This window comes from Durio zibethinus, chromosome 11 (assembly GCF_047325235.1).
Source record: "Durio zibethinus cultivar Kanyao isolate XHJ-2024 chromosome 11, ASM4732523v1, whole genome shotgun sequence".
NCBI classification, from domain to species: domain Eukaryota; kingdom Viridiplantae; phylum Streptophyta; class Magnoliopsida; order Malvales; family Malvaceae; genus Durio; species Durio zibethinus.
In genome coordinates, this window is record NC_143172.1 from 2,198,453 (window position 1) to 2,212,215 (window position 13,763).

Genomic DNA, 13,763 nt, shown 5'->3' on the forward strand with positions numbered 1-13,763 from the left:
TATTATTTAGAATCTTGAATTCAGGGCCCAAAAAAATAAATTTTGGTGGAAGCCGGGAATTTAATTTAGCTAGTTGCTTTAATGAGTGGGCCGAAACAATTTAATTTTCTACATATAAATTAAATTTGTTTTGACCCTTTTCTCATCCTACCATATGCCTAAAGTAAGACCAATATATTGGATTTTACAGAGACTGACAAAATTAATCTATATCTAATATTTTTTTTTCTAATATTTTAAATATATCTTATAAATTTAAAATTTAAATTATAACACTTATAGTTTCTTTTAAAATTTTTAAATTATTATTATTTTTATACAAAAATGATTGAATTACCTAATTTTACTCATTAATTAAGTTTTTTTTTCCCAAAAACCATTTTAACACAATTTACAAATAATCAACAGAGATTGATAAAATTAATTCATATGATATTTTAAAATTCAAATTACAATACATATAATATTTTATCTTATTTTTGCTGGGGTTTTTAAATAAAGAAATGATTCAATTACTTAATTTTACCCATTAATTAAGTATTTCGCAGAAACCAAATTTAACCCAATTCAATTAGAGTGGAGTGGGAAGCAAGACGTCTTTGAACGAAAGGATAAAAATCTAACTGAATGAAAATAATTTTTTAAAGCAATATTAATAAAATTTAAATATAAGTCAAGACCCAGACATTTCAAGCATTATTAAATTAGAGTTATGAACGTTAATTCTCAAATGATAAAAGCGTTGGGCAATATTAAAACATATAATTATTATTTGTACTTACCGTTTATCAATAATGATATGTATATTCAAAAGTTTTGGTTTTGAGTTCTTTTAATTTTTATATAATCAAATGTCTAAGTCCTTGTTTAAAACCAGTTTCATATTAAAATATTTGATAAAAAAAAGCATGAGATTTTGAATTAATTTACATGGAAATTTTATTATCGACGTGGCAGGATTGATAATTCCCGCCCGTTCTGATCAAAATCATAAAATGGACAAAAAAAAAAGCCTTATCCATGAAGGAACTGGAGACACCTAGACAGTATATTTGAAAATAGGCCCCACAATCTCCATGATCAAGACCCTTGTGGTTGCCACGTAACCCTCCTCTCCCCGTTAAAAGGGCGCCACATTTGCTACCGTTTTCATTTAAAACGCTCTCCGGGGACCGAAACGCATCCTCTGTCTCTTTCTTTCTCTCTTTGTTTCCTTCCAAGCCAAAGCCCTAATCTCTTTCTCTTCCTTTTTTTTTCTGCAATCGCATCCGTGAAAATTTTCAATGCTTCCTCACTCGTACACCGTCGATTCCCTTTCCCAATCCCAAGACCTCGCCTCGGCAATCCTCGCCTCCACTACTTCCGCCCAAATCTCCGCCACTTGTGCTTCCACCGACACCTTCCTACGCACGCACACTCCCGATCAGTCCCGTCATTTCTTCTCCATCACCTTCCCAACCCTAATCTGCAAACTCTTCGGCTTCGATGATGCTACGTCACTGGCCCCACCTCCACCGCACCAAAAACCCCAGCGATCTCAGTCCAACGGCTGGATCGAACTTGCGACCCAATCGAACCACCCAGATTTATCCTCCAAACTCTTCTCCCTCCTTTCCCCAAACGGAACCTTGATGAACTCAATTTCAGCGGTTGATCGACATTCCCTTGTCAAATACGTGTTCCCAGTTGAACGGCTCCCGGAGTGGGTCCGGTTCATGCTATCCAATGAAAAAGATTGCCGGGTTTTATCCGATTTGTACCCTTTGTTTAAAGGTAAAGTCAAAGAAGATTCAATTAAGGGCTCTTTATGCCAAATTCAATTGGATGTTTTCGAATATTATATGTTTTGGTTCGCTTATTATCCAGTTTGTAAAGGAAACAGCGAGAAATTGGACTCGAATTCAGTAAAAAGAAGCAAGAAATTTAGGTTAGAGAATTGGACATACTCAATTCGGGGGTTTTCAGGGTCAAATAAACGTGAAATGGAACAAAAATTTGAGCCTAATCTTTATATACAGCTTTTATATGCGTATCTTCGTGCATTTGTGCCTATATTTGATTTGGGTGCTCACCAACCTTATCGTAGTTCAATTTTGAATTACTCTTTGAAGTGTGACGGTTCAGTTATATTTCGTGCTGAGTTTTTGGTCAACGTTTTCGAGCACTATTGGTTGGTTGATAATGATTTTTCGCCATTGCCTGTTAATGTATGCAAATCATTTGGTGTGTCGTTTCCGTTTAGGTCAGTGTTGGGGGAGACCCTACCAACAAGTGGGCTGGGTGAGGTGGTGAAGTTGTTTGTGAAGTACTTGAATTTGAGCTCAGTGGTAAGCACGGATGGGTTTGACAGTATTAAGTATAGTGAAAGCCCAAGCAGGAGGATTTCTGGTGGTTTTGATGGTGGGAAGTCGAGGGATGTTGTTTCTCTGTCGCCTGGTGCATGTTCTCTCGGTTCTTGGAACCCGTGGATACAAAGGCCGTTGTATAGGTTTATACTGAGAACATTCTTGTTTTGTCCTGTTGGAAGTTCAATCAAGAATGCATCCCAGGTATTCTCTGTATGGGTTAGTTATATGGAGCCTTGGACAATCAGCTTGGATGATTTTGCAGAGCTTGATGCAATTGTGAATGGATCAAGTAAAGATGTGAGGAAGCAGGAACCACAGTCTCAAGCTTCTGAATATTCGCCATTATGGCAGGGCTATGTGTTGTCTAATTATCTATACTACAGTTCACTGGTTATGCATTTTATTGGGTTCGCACACAAGTTCCTTCATACAGATCCAGAAGTAATAGTCCAGATGGTATTGAAGGTTTGTTTCTTAACTGTTGCTATTTTCACTTAGAAAAAGTGAATTTTCTGTGTGTATTCGTGCTTGATTTAATCTAATACATGATCTAATTTGCACTTGATTTAATCTAATACATGATCTAATGAAAAAAAAAAAAAAATCTAAGATTGATGGAATTTCCTTAACAGCCAAAAGATCTGGCTGTGATCTGATTATCCTAACGAGTCCATCCCATGATTAGGATGGATTTGAGGTTATTTAAAAGTTTGGGTTTCTGAAAAGGAACATTATTCCCTTCCCTTATGGGGGAATGCAGGTGTATTGGGGCTCTCTAGAGCCAAATGAATGTGGAATGGTGACTTGGTATGGTCTTTCAATTGTTCCAGAACTGGGAGATTAAGCCTAGATTTTGGATTATCATAAGCTAAGCAGGAAATTGTATGAGTGTTTGAAGAGGGATATGCATGTGACCTCCGTAGGAAGGTTTTTCTTGTGATGATCTTGTCATGTTTAGAGGACATTTACCATCTATTTAAGTTTAATCTGCTAGAGAAGGGAATCTGGTAATTTCATGTGGGCTTTAGGATATCCAGTTGGCTTATCGTGATTGCATAGATTTACATTTACTGTCATTTCCAATCTTGGTCAAGTATTCTTTTATAGGCTTTCAAAACTGTGTCTTAAGGTGTAGATAATGAAGAAGTATTGGGCTGAAATAAGGAATATTTAGTAGTCATGGTGCATTTGGTACCTGTACCTGGGTTTTCTTAGATTTTAAGGTAGAATATTGTCTTCTATTTTCTGTACTTATTATCTATTTTTCTTCTAATATTCTGTTCATTTTATATTTTGTTTCATAGGTTATAAACTTGTTGACATCCTCTAAAGAGCTGGTTGATCTTATAAAGAATGTAGATACTGTTTTTCATTCTAAGCAATCTGTATCAAGCAAATCAACACTCAATAGCTTGTATAGATTTGTTCCTTCAATTCGTGAACAACTGAAGGTAAATTACTGACTGAATCTTTATACTTTAGTGCTTTTGCTTATCATTGTAAGCAAGTAAGGGTTCAAATGTTGAAGTTGATAAAAATTGGAACAGCTGCTCAGCATTTTGAACCTGACATTAGGTAGAAATTCTATTTTTTCGTAATTCCTTTTTAATTTCACTTGCTGTTTCTCAATAGTTTCCAATGTGGTTCTTTGACCACTCCTAAATTTGTTGAGACTAAGCATGTATGCACAATTGTCCAACTTTCTCATTATCACATTTCAACTTTCTCATTATCACATTTCATTTCTCTGATTTCTTTTGCTGGTTATGTCAGGACTGGGAGGATGGGTTATCTGAAAGTGATGCTGATGGATCTTTCTTGCATGAGAACTGGAACAAAGATCTGAAACTCTTCAGTGATGGGGAAGATTGCGGACACCAACTACTTCAGGTTTTTATAGTTTTATATTTGTCATTGAAATGCAGTTTTTGTGCTTTCTGTGGTCTATCATAATACCTTTTCTCATCCATTGACAATCATTTTGTTCTTGCAGCTGTTTATATTGCGTGCAGAAGCTGAGTTGCAAGCAATTTCTGGTGATAATTTTGCGCATGGCCTTCAGTTGATAGATTCATTGAAAGCAAAAGTGGGCTGCTTGTTTGGTGGCTCTACGGTTAAGCCAATTCCTATTTCACCTGAATTGAGACAGCCTCAGCACTTCCGTGATGAAATCTTCAAGCCCAGAAGAGTTGGCAACCAACCATTGGCTAGTATCACGTACAAGGGTGACTGGATGAAGCGACCAATCTCTGATGACGAGGTTGCATGGCTTGCGAAGCTGCTTATCTGGTTATCCAGTTGGTTGAACGAAAGCCTTGGGCTAAACTGCCCAGAAAATAGCGATGTGGGTTCCAAGTGGTCCTATGTAGATGTCCCAGGTAATACAGCAAACGTGTGTGGACCAGGCGAGGCAGTGAAAACTCTGGTTTGCTTAATTGGTTCTTGGCTTCTTATGCTGGGTACAACGACGGTGAGATTAATGAGAAAACATGGTTTAAAGATAAATCTTAGGGTGTTGGCTTCCAAGAAGGTGGTGATGGTGATGCTCTTATTTGTTGTGTTTAATATACTAAAGAAAGCTTTTGGATTGTTTCGTTGCTAGAGTACATGAAACAAGAAAAGTAGGGAGAAAATGGTACATAAAACGTGAAAAAAAAGAAAAGAAAAGAAAAGAAAAGAAGCTTATATCCTTCCTTGTTTTTTTAATTCGCTAGAATGGTTTAGTTGGATTTCTCTTTGTTTCAAGATGATGCATGCAGCAAGAAAGAAATTTTGCAGATGCTTTTTTTTTCTTTTTCCTTCCAAAGCTATCTCTCGATTTAGTTATTAAATTTAATAATTCTTATATCTCGGGATTTATTAATTAGATTTAATAATTTGTATATATATATATTTATTTCGTATTTAATATGTATAAAGTACAAAAATTATTATATTATAATTTGATATTTTAAATATAAAATATATTTTATTTATTTTTTTCATAAAATTTTTATTAAAATTTTAAATTGTGTGATTATCTTATTTTTTGTGTTATTTTTGTATTGTGTCACATAAGTTGTTTAAAATTATTAGTTTGATTAGTAATGCTCTTGCTGTTTATATAATGCACCGAAGTTTTAACATATGGTTCTGTAAACGATAGTTTTGGCATCTGCAATTATGAAAAAAAAAAAATGGGACTTCAAATAAAGATTTATTTCTTCTAAAACATAATTAAAGTTTCAATTTTATTTTTTAAGTGAAAAAATCATTTTTTTAAATAACGTCTTACATATAAAATATTATTATTTAAAATATCAAATAATCAAAATTTAAAAGATATGTTTGTTAAATTTTAATTTAATCAAATATTTGAATTAATCAAAATTAAATTTGAAAATTTTAATCATAAAAATGAAATTATTGCCATATTTATATAAGACGATTTAAAATAGGATCGTGCTGAATTTATAAAACTTGCATTGTGTTTAGAAGGGAAAGAAAAGGAAAATGAAAAAACAAATATTTTTTCAATTGTAATTTAATTAAAAGAATATAAAAAAAGGGAGGACAATACCTCTTGTTTTTTTTTTTTAATTTTTTTAATTTTTTTAATTAAAAAAAGTAAAAGATTAAATTTTTAAAAGAATTAACGTTATAAATAACTCATGAATTATAGTAAATTATTTAATATAATACATAAATTTAAAAATTTTTTAATGTGATACATAAATTATGAATAAATTAATTCTTAATTCTTAATGTGATTAATTTTAAATGATGAGATATGATAAATAAAAAAATATTTTAAGTGTTTTAGTAGTTAATAAATTTATAAATCAATTATCTTATTAAAAATTTTAAAAACTTAAATATCATATTAAATATTTTAATTTAAAAATCATTCATAGCATTATCTTTTTTTATCAATTAAAAAATTATTGTACCCCTATTATATTTTTCAACTTTCAAATATCACATATAAAAATTTATTATAATGAACCATTCAATTTCTTTTTCATACTTGAACCAAATAAAAATGTTAATAATTATTCCTTTTTCTTTTTTTTTACCTACTTTTAACTATAAAAAAACATTATTTCTTTAAAAATCCCTTTTTTTTATTATTATTATTTTAAATGTAATCTAAGGATATAGCTAATGTCATAATAGCTCTATCCAATTGAGCACTGCACAGTTTATTAATTTTGCAAGGAGGTACCATTTAATGTTGTTTTTCAACGCGAGAAGAGGACGTAAAAAATTAAAAAAAAAAATCAACACAAAGAGTTAGGGTTGTAAATTTAATTTAAAATTTTTTTTTCCTGATAATTATCACGTGAATAGAGTTGGTAACTTAATTCTCAGTTATTATACGTAGAAGAAGGGGTTTTATAATTCGATTTTAATTAAATTAAATCAATTGAATTAATTAATTATTAAATTAATTTTAATTAATTAATAAAAATAATTTTAAAAAATTTTAGTTTTAGATCAATTCATTTTAAGAATCAAATTAATCGAATTTTAATGAAAATATTATAAAATTTATATATAAAATTATTAATTATATTTTAAATTATAAAAAATTTTAATTTAATATTTTGATATTTGAATATTTTTATTAAATGATTTTATTTAATTTATTTCATATAAAAAATAAAAATTTAATATATAATTAATTTAATATATTTTATTATTCCATTAATAAAAAAATTAATAAAATTAATTTTGATTGATTAATTTTTGAAATTTAAAAAATTTGATATGATTATTAAAAATAAAATAATATAATTGGATTAATATTGAATAATCGGATGAAATGAACATGCCTACGTAAAAGATGAAAAATGTTAGCACTAAAAGGAGGATTTGTACGTATGAATTTGAGCACTGCACAGTTTGTTAATTTTCTAGGGAGGGTAACGGGTAATGCCAAACGAAACTCAAGTCAACGTTACTTTAACCTTCTTTTATCAAAGGTTGTAAATTCAAATTTATTTTTTGCTTCTTTGTCTCTTTCAAGCAATAATTATCGCGCGAACAGACTTCGCTGCTTGATTCTCAATAATTATCGCGCGAACAGAGTTCGAAGCTTGATTCTCAGCTACTATAAGTAGGAGATATGAAATGCTGCTAAAAAAAAAAAGATAAAGGAGTTTTCGATTAACTGGTAAGCAATAATTTCCATTACTCATCTCTTTGGCTTTGATGGAATCGAATCTTGTCTTTTTTTTTTTTTCGAATTTTCTGTTCACCCATCATTTGCATAAGAATAAGAAACCCTTATTTACATAATAGCTAGCCGTAGCAGTAATTTTCTCTGATTCAATGGAATATCTTTCTTTTTTCTGCTATATGTATTAGGGATGGCTTGTCTGACTTTGTTGACTCTAACTTGTTTTTTGGAAATTGCTATGTATAGTTTGCATCTTCAGATTTCTATGTCTTATGATCCTTTTTCTTCAGATTCTCAGAGTGTGCGGTCTTTTAACATGGGAGATTCTACTGGAGGGAATAAAGATAAACGTCATCATGAAAAAGTGAAAGTACGTGCTCTATTTCTCCTCTTCTTTTGTTTTCCTTCAAGTTTCCTTTTCCCCACATGTTCAACTATTTAATTCTCCATTGCTCTCCATATGTAGAAATGCCATCAGGAAGTCGAAAATTTGATATGTACTATAATAGGTGATTGCGGTTATAAGCAAAATGTAATGCTTTCCCCTCATACTCCTTCTCTTTGTCCTTTATAATTTTTTAGTGAGTTTGCTTACTTAATTTTTATATTTATTGTGCAGAGGAGCTGGGAAAAAAAGATGGAATTAGTAAAACAAGCGAAAGAGAAGGTCTTACAGTGGTTGCGACCGATAGAAGGTACGAGTTTTGGGAAGGAGGTATTGAGTGTTGATTTGTTATAGCATTTTCATCAGAAAGGATTTTTAGGACAGTAGTGAATCTTGGATTTAGATCAAAAGAATTAACTATGAAGCATGACTAGTTATTTTTGATACTTTGAAGCATGAGTGACTGGGTAAAAGTCAAGATTGTGCCCATGCAAGATGTAGGCAAAAATTATATTTTTTTTGCCAAAGACAGAATTTTATTAATACTAATAGTCAATACAATCTAATTACATCAAAATACTGAAGTCATCTTGAAAGAGCAGAAGCCCGTTATGGCAACGGCAACAAGAAGAACAAATCAATGAGGTGCAGGGAGACCGTCCTTATTTAAAAATGAAAACCAAGGAACCCACCCATTAAACCACATCCCCAACTTTGACTGCTTTGTGACCCAAATCTGCCACCAAATTTGCATAACGCTTTACCAAAGAAACCTTACTATCCACAAAATATCTTTTCAAGGCCTTGAAATCTCCAAGTATGGACACAATCTTCTAATGCTACGCTGCCCTTTCCTTCTTGGTATTATCAGCAACCACAGCTTTAGCATCAGCTTCAAAGACAACTCTTGAATACTTGAATACTTCTCCGTAGCAGCTTGTAAAGTCCCCTCTTTCAATGCTGGAGCTTCTGCAACTAAGACATCATCAGCATTCTCTAGCTTGCCTATACCAACGACCACCTTTCCTTTATGATCCCTAGCAAATAGCAATGATTTGAATCGGAGCCTTATAAGAGCTACTGTCAAATAAACCATCATAGTTGACTATGGTCCAGTCCTTTTCAGGAAAATACCATTTTTTCAGCTGTGTGGGTCCCTCCATCATTCTTTTTTGCTTTGTAGATGCTTTCTTCCCCTACACTCTTAAAAATTCTGTGACAGCTTATTTAATCCTATGAATAGTAGGATGAATGTTCAAATCTTTTCGCATAAGTCCTAATTCAGTCATGCTTCAATTAGTCCTGAGGAATAAATAATTATTGGATGTTAAATTGTGCTTCATTTATTATTTATAACATTATATACTTATGGTGCATCAAACAGTAATCCTTCAATATTTCTTTATTAATTTTTATTATGACACAATAATCATAGGTAAACCTTTAACACCTCATATATACATATATTCCTTTTATCATTTTAGGAAATAATGCTAGAATTAACTCTAAATATTCAAATTGTGATGTTGATACTTTTTATTTTTAACCATTTAAACTAATTATTCCCATTTGTTGTTTGCTTTCTTTATATATTTTGCTGAAGCGATGCAAGAGGCAAAGGTGGAGTCACAAGGCATTGGGGCGGAGCTTAAGCAGGCAATACCAATTACCTAGTCTTTTTAGCTCCTCTCTCTGTTTCTTACTCTTTACTCTCTTTTTCCCGATAATTAGCATTGACTTTCTGTTGTGCAATTCCAGATGATGGCCATTCTGGATCAAAAGCACCAATCAATGAGGGAAGCAAAGGTTTATACTGTTGTTGCAAATATGCTGCAGAAAGTGGTGAATTCTTGCTTAAGTATAGCAGCAAATGACATTTTAATCCAAGAGGGCCCTAATCAGGTTCAAGGACATAATGGTGTTGGCTCGGATACCTTTGAAATAAAGGGGGGACAGTTAAGACTCAACTTTCCTCCAACCACTGATTTTTTCCAAATTAACCAAAAAGGAAAAAATGCTGAGGTTCACAACCAAGAGGTAAGAATTTTGGACTGAAGAATGTGATGAATGTAGAAAACTCTGTATACTCATGTTAATTAATCTGTTGTTTTCGAGAATAATATAAAAATTGATTGAACTTTTCATTCATGGTGCATATAGATATTTTTGAAACTCACTAAGACGATATCTTCGACCAACAAGTAGTTTTTTCTCGTTTAACTTATACTTTCTTTATTGAGTGACAAACTGATCATAGCATTAACTGCATGCAGGATGCAGCTAAAATTCGTTAAAGTGGTCATAAAAAAATCCAACATTGATATTAAATTTGTTGTATAATGTATCTAGCATGCATAATGAACTTTACATGTAGGGATTATGAGCCTATATGTGATATGAAATTTACATGTAGGGATTATGTATAGCAAAATGAAGGATAGACCTTACTGTGATACCATGTTAAATTTAGAAAAACATTCAATTGAAAACTAATTGGATAATAAGTGGACATTGGAGAGACTTTTGTCATATTTAGGTTTTCAAGATATCCCAAATTTAATAAATATGAGATTGTACTTCTGTCATGAAATTATTTATAGAAAAAATGTTATTGCAGCAAACATAAGTTTGTAACTTAGTATAATAGCTATATCATTAGGTTAAATAAGAAGTATAGACCCATTAATGTTGGCATAACCTTTTTTAGTGATTTGTCTTTATATTTAGTTTATTGAGTTTACAGTGTTAACTGGCATAACCTTTTTTAGTGATTTGTCTTTATCTTTGGTTTATTGAGTTTACAGTGTCAATGCAGTAAGTTTATTGAGAAACATTCTTCAAGAGGTCAACATATAGTAATTTTGTCTCTTTCCTGGCCTCTTTTTCACTCTGTTACTGTTTTTGATCTTTACTCTGTATGTTTGGAATGTAGATGATTGATCAAGAGAAACAAGGAAAGGAATTGATTTTAACGATAGGACTGGTGGCAGGGAGACTAGCAGAATTAAAACTGGCAATGAAAAAAACCAACCAAGAGATGGTAAGAACTGAGTTTTGAGTTTTCTCAAACATGTGATGACCTTTGTATGACCTGAATATGGAATCGTGAGGACCATTTATAATTGTATCAATTAAGTTTAATCTTCAGTTATTCAACCAATTAAATCTTAATGCCTCTCACTTGTCATTCATTTAATTTATTTGTTGGGTGATCTATTATATCTTTCACAAACTATACAGTATTCTTCAAGATGCATATATTTCTGTTCTGGAATTTTCTCTCATTCATTCTGTATTACATCTGTATTACATGTCAAGATCATACTATCCTGCTGCTGTGCTTTCAATTTTCATGTATCCCATTTCTGTTGAAACTTAAAGCTGAAACCTCAGTTTTTCTTATAAAAAGAGAGAAATAATTTTTGAAGACTCACAGGCTTCTTAGTTTAACTCAGGACAAAAGTGACAGCATGTGACTCAACTGACTGCATATAAAATTTATACATGGACAAAAAATGTATTCTATCATTTTAGTTGATAATTAATGGAAATTTTTTATTTCACCTTTTGTTAAAAAATGTAATCTTTTTTGTTTTGTAGGGAGATGAAGATAGAACAAACTAGTCATTCCTTAATGCTAATACTCTTTGATGCATATATAATCTAATGTCTTTTGCAAACCCTATATTCCATCTTTTTACCATCCATTCTTACTTTAAAATTCAAAAACAAGATAATGCGGATAGATACTACTAGATTATAAGAGCATTTTAACTTAATATTGCTGTTTCAACTCTTTCCATTGATTCCACCTTTCTATTATATTTTATTGTATAATACAAACGAATACAAGAAATATCAGACAGACACTACAACAAATCTGAGTAGGAAAGCTGTCAATTTTCATGTGTACTGCTATTGACTTTTCTCCTTTATTTACAGGGTCTTGGGGCAGACTTTACTAATGGTTTTTTTGCTGATCTGGTAAGTTTAATTATAATCTGCTTAATTCTGGATCATTATCTGATTCTGTTCTTATAGTTTCTTGTTACAGTGTGATTTTCCAGAATATAGGGTTTGTTCTCCCGATATAGACAACTTTAACAAAGAACTTATGGAGGTTGTGACAGGTAAATGGCTTCAATCTTATATTCCAATGCCCATTGTGCAATGATAAATAAAAGTTTTTTTTTTCTTCGAGATGTATTAAAGATGGTTTTTGATATTTCTATTTTATTTCTTGTTAATTATATTATATACAGGGATAGTATTCTCAATTATCTTTTAATAATGTCTAAGGCATCATCCAACTTATAGAGTAGCAATTGATTGCCTATCTGAGAGATTCCTAAACTGTCGCATAACAAATTTAATTGTCTTGAAACGTACTTGAGTTATTTTACTTTTCAATTGTATACATATTTAACCTGTATGTCTCCTACTTTACTGACTTTGTCTTCTGACAATCGTGAATCTGCTACTAATTGGGATGAAGGCAGCAGTAATGCTGCAGCAAATGAAGCCAAGGTGATGCTGTCAGCTGATGAGACCCGTATTTTCAAAAGCTATGAGGTTTTTAGCTGCAATGTCAATGTGCTCACTGAGATATTTGAAAAAAAACCTAATATTGATGAAAAGTTTCAAGTTGCCGCCCCCTATTTCCAAAGTGTCTTTATGAATTCACTAGCTAAAGTCTACCAAACGATAAAAGGCAAGCATGAGATGCTCGAGCTGGAGGACATCACAAGTATGGAGGTTATGGTCAACGACATGCAGCACAATGGTTTGGAGCTTTCATGGCTAAAGGAGATGTTGGCAAATGTCCGACAAAGTTTGGAGAATCAGGCAGTGAGGAAGAGGTTAGTAGAAGAGATCAATAGCTGCGAAGATAAGTTAAAAGAAGCCAGGCAGAAGCTGGCCAAGTTGGAGAAGAACCCTGGATTTTGGTAATTGTTTCTTGTGTTTTTCCTTGTGTGATAGTAGGTCAAGATCTGTTTGACGTTGGATTAGAATCTGAAAATGTTTTACTGGGCTGTTGATGAACTGATAGCAACGCTTGTTTTTGTGTGTTTGAATGCACTATCCAAATAAAGAGTCAAGACTTCAAAGAGTGTTAAGAACTCCATGTTTAATTGTTTATGAATCATAGCACACTCTTTCCTGAATAATTTTTTTTGGTATTTAAGTTTATTCTTGATTATACCACACAATTTGATTGCATGGTGTTGACCCCAACTTCTTGCTAAAAGTAGACTCTACATTGCCTTAAACTATAAGGAAACTAAACATTGGCTCAATGGTCTTTCATGATGGCGTCAATAGTCAAAATCTTTTCAGTAGATAGGTTCAATTCTTTTTGTTGGTGTGTTACTAGAACTTTGAATTCAAGACTCTGCATTTTTCTTTTCCATATGGGTTTCTACACAAAATCATGATCTATTAGAATCTTTTATGGTATAATAATTTGCAGGTTTCAACAAGATAAAAATAAATTAGAGAACGATAAAAATTAAATATATATATATATATTATATTTAGAATATTGCCCAAAAAGGATAACTTTTTTTTTGAATATATATATACATTTATTAGAAAAATGTATTTATTGTCACTATTGATTCTAAATCAGTCTGACAAACAATTTGAAGTTAATATGTTTTGCCTTTTTACCACTGGAAAGTACAAAACAATTATTACTACTACTAGTATATAGGAATATGTTTTGCCTTTTTACCACTTTACCCCACTAAACTTTTTTTTTCTTTTTTTTACTAATACCAATTCCGGTTAAAAGTCAAGGTCTGCCATGTACAGATAAAGTAAAAACCAAATCTGCCAAAATTTTTACAACTTATTATTGAAATCATGT

The 13,763-nt window shown here is 31.7% G+C and overlaps 2 protein-coding genes across 4 annotated transcripts; both read left to right on the forward strand.

Moving 5' to 3' along the window:
- Nucleotides 1-1,188: 1,188 nt before the first annotated feature.
- LOC111289990 (uncharacterized) lies at nucleotides 1,189-5,140 on the forward strand. 2 transcript variants are annotated; one of them, XM_022881371.2, is made up of 4 exons: nucleotides 1,189-2,813; nucleotides 3,653-3,799; nucleotides 4,122-4,238; nucleotides 4,342-5,140. In XM_022881371.2, exons 1-4 carry the CDS (start codon nucleotides 1,284-1,286, stop codon nucleotides 4,948-4,950), a joined length of 2,403 nt encoding a protein of 800 aa, XP_022737106.2. In that variant the 5' UTR covers nucleotides 1,189-1,283; the 3' UTR covers nucleotides 4,951-5,140. The 2 variants fall into 2 exon arrangements, with proteins under 2 accessions (XP_022737106.2, XP_022737107.2); XM_022881372.2 differs by lacking the exon at nucleotides 3,653-3,799.
- A 2,216-nt stretch (nucleotides 5,141-7,356) lies between these two features.
- On the forward strand, nucleotides 7,357-13,062 carry LOC111291374 (uncharacterized). Of its 2 annotated transcripts, XM_022883061.2 has the most exons (10): nucleotides 7,357-7,503; nucleotides 7,800-7,879; nucleotides 7,976-8,041; nucleotides 8,129-8,204; nucleotides 9,498-9,550; nucleotides 9,653-9,931; nucleotides 10,827-10,934; nucleotides 11,837-11,878; nucleotides 11,949-12,024; nucleotides 12,390-13,062. In XM_022883061.2, the coding sequence occupies exons 2-10, from the start codon at nucleotides 7,826-7,828 to the stop codon at nucleotides 12,842-12,844; spliced, it is 1,209 nt and encodes a 402-aa protein (XP_022738796.2). In that variant the 5' UTR covers nucleotides 7,357-7,503; nucleotides 7,800-7,825; the 3' UTR covers nucleotides 12,845-13,062. The 2 variants fall into 2 exon arrangements, with proteins under 2 accessions (XP_022738796.2, XP_089623753.1); XM_089767627.1 differs by lacking the exon at nucleotides 7,976-8,041 and having other exon boundaries at nucleotides 7,362-7,503.
- Nucleotides 13,063-13,763: the final 701 nt, after the last annotated feature.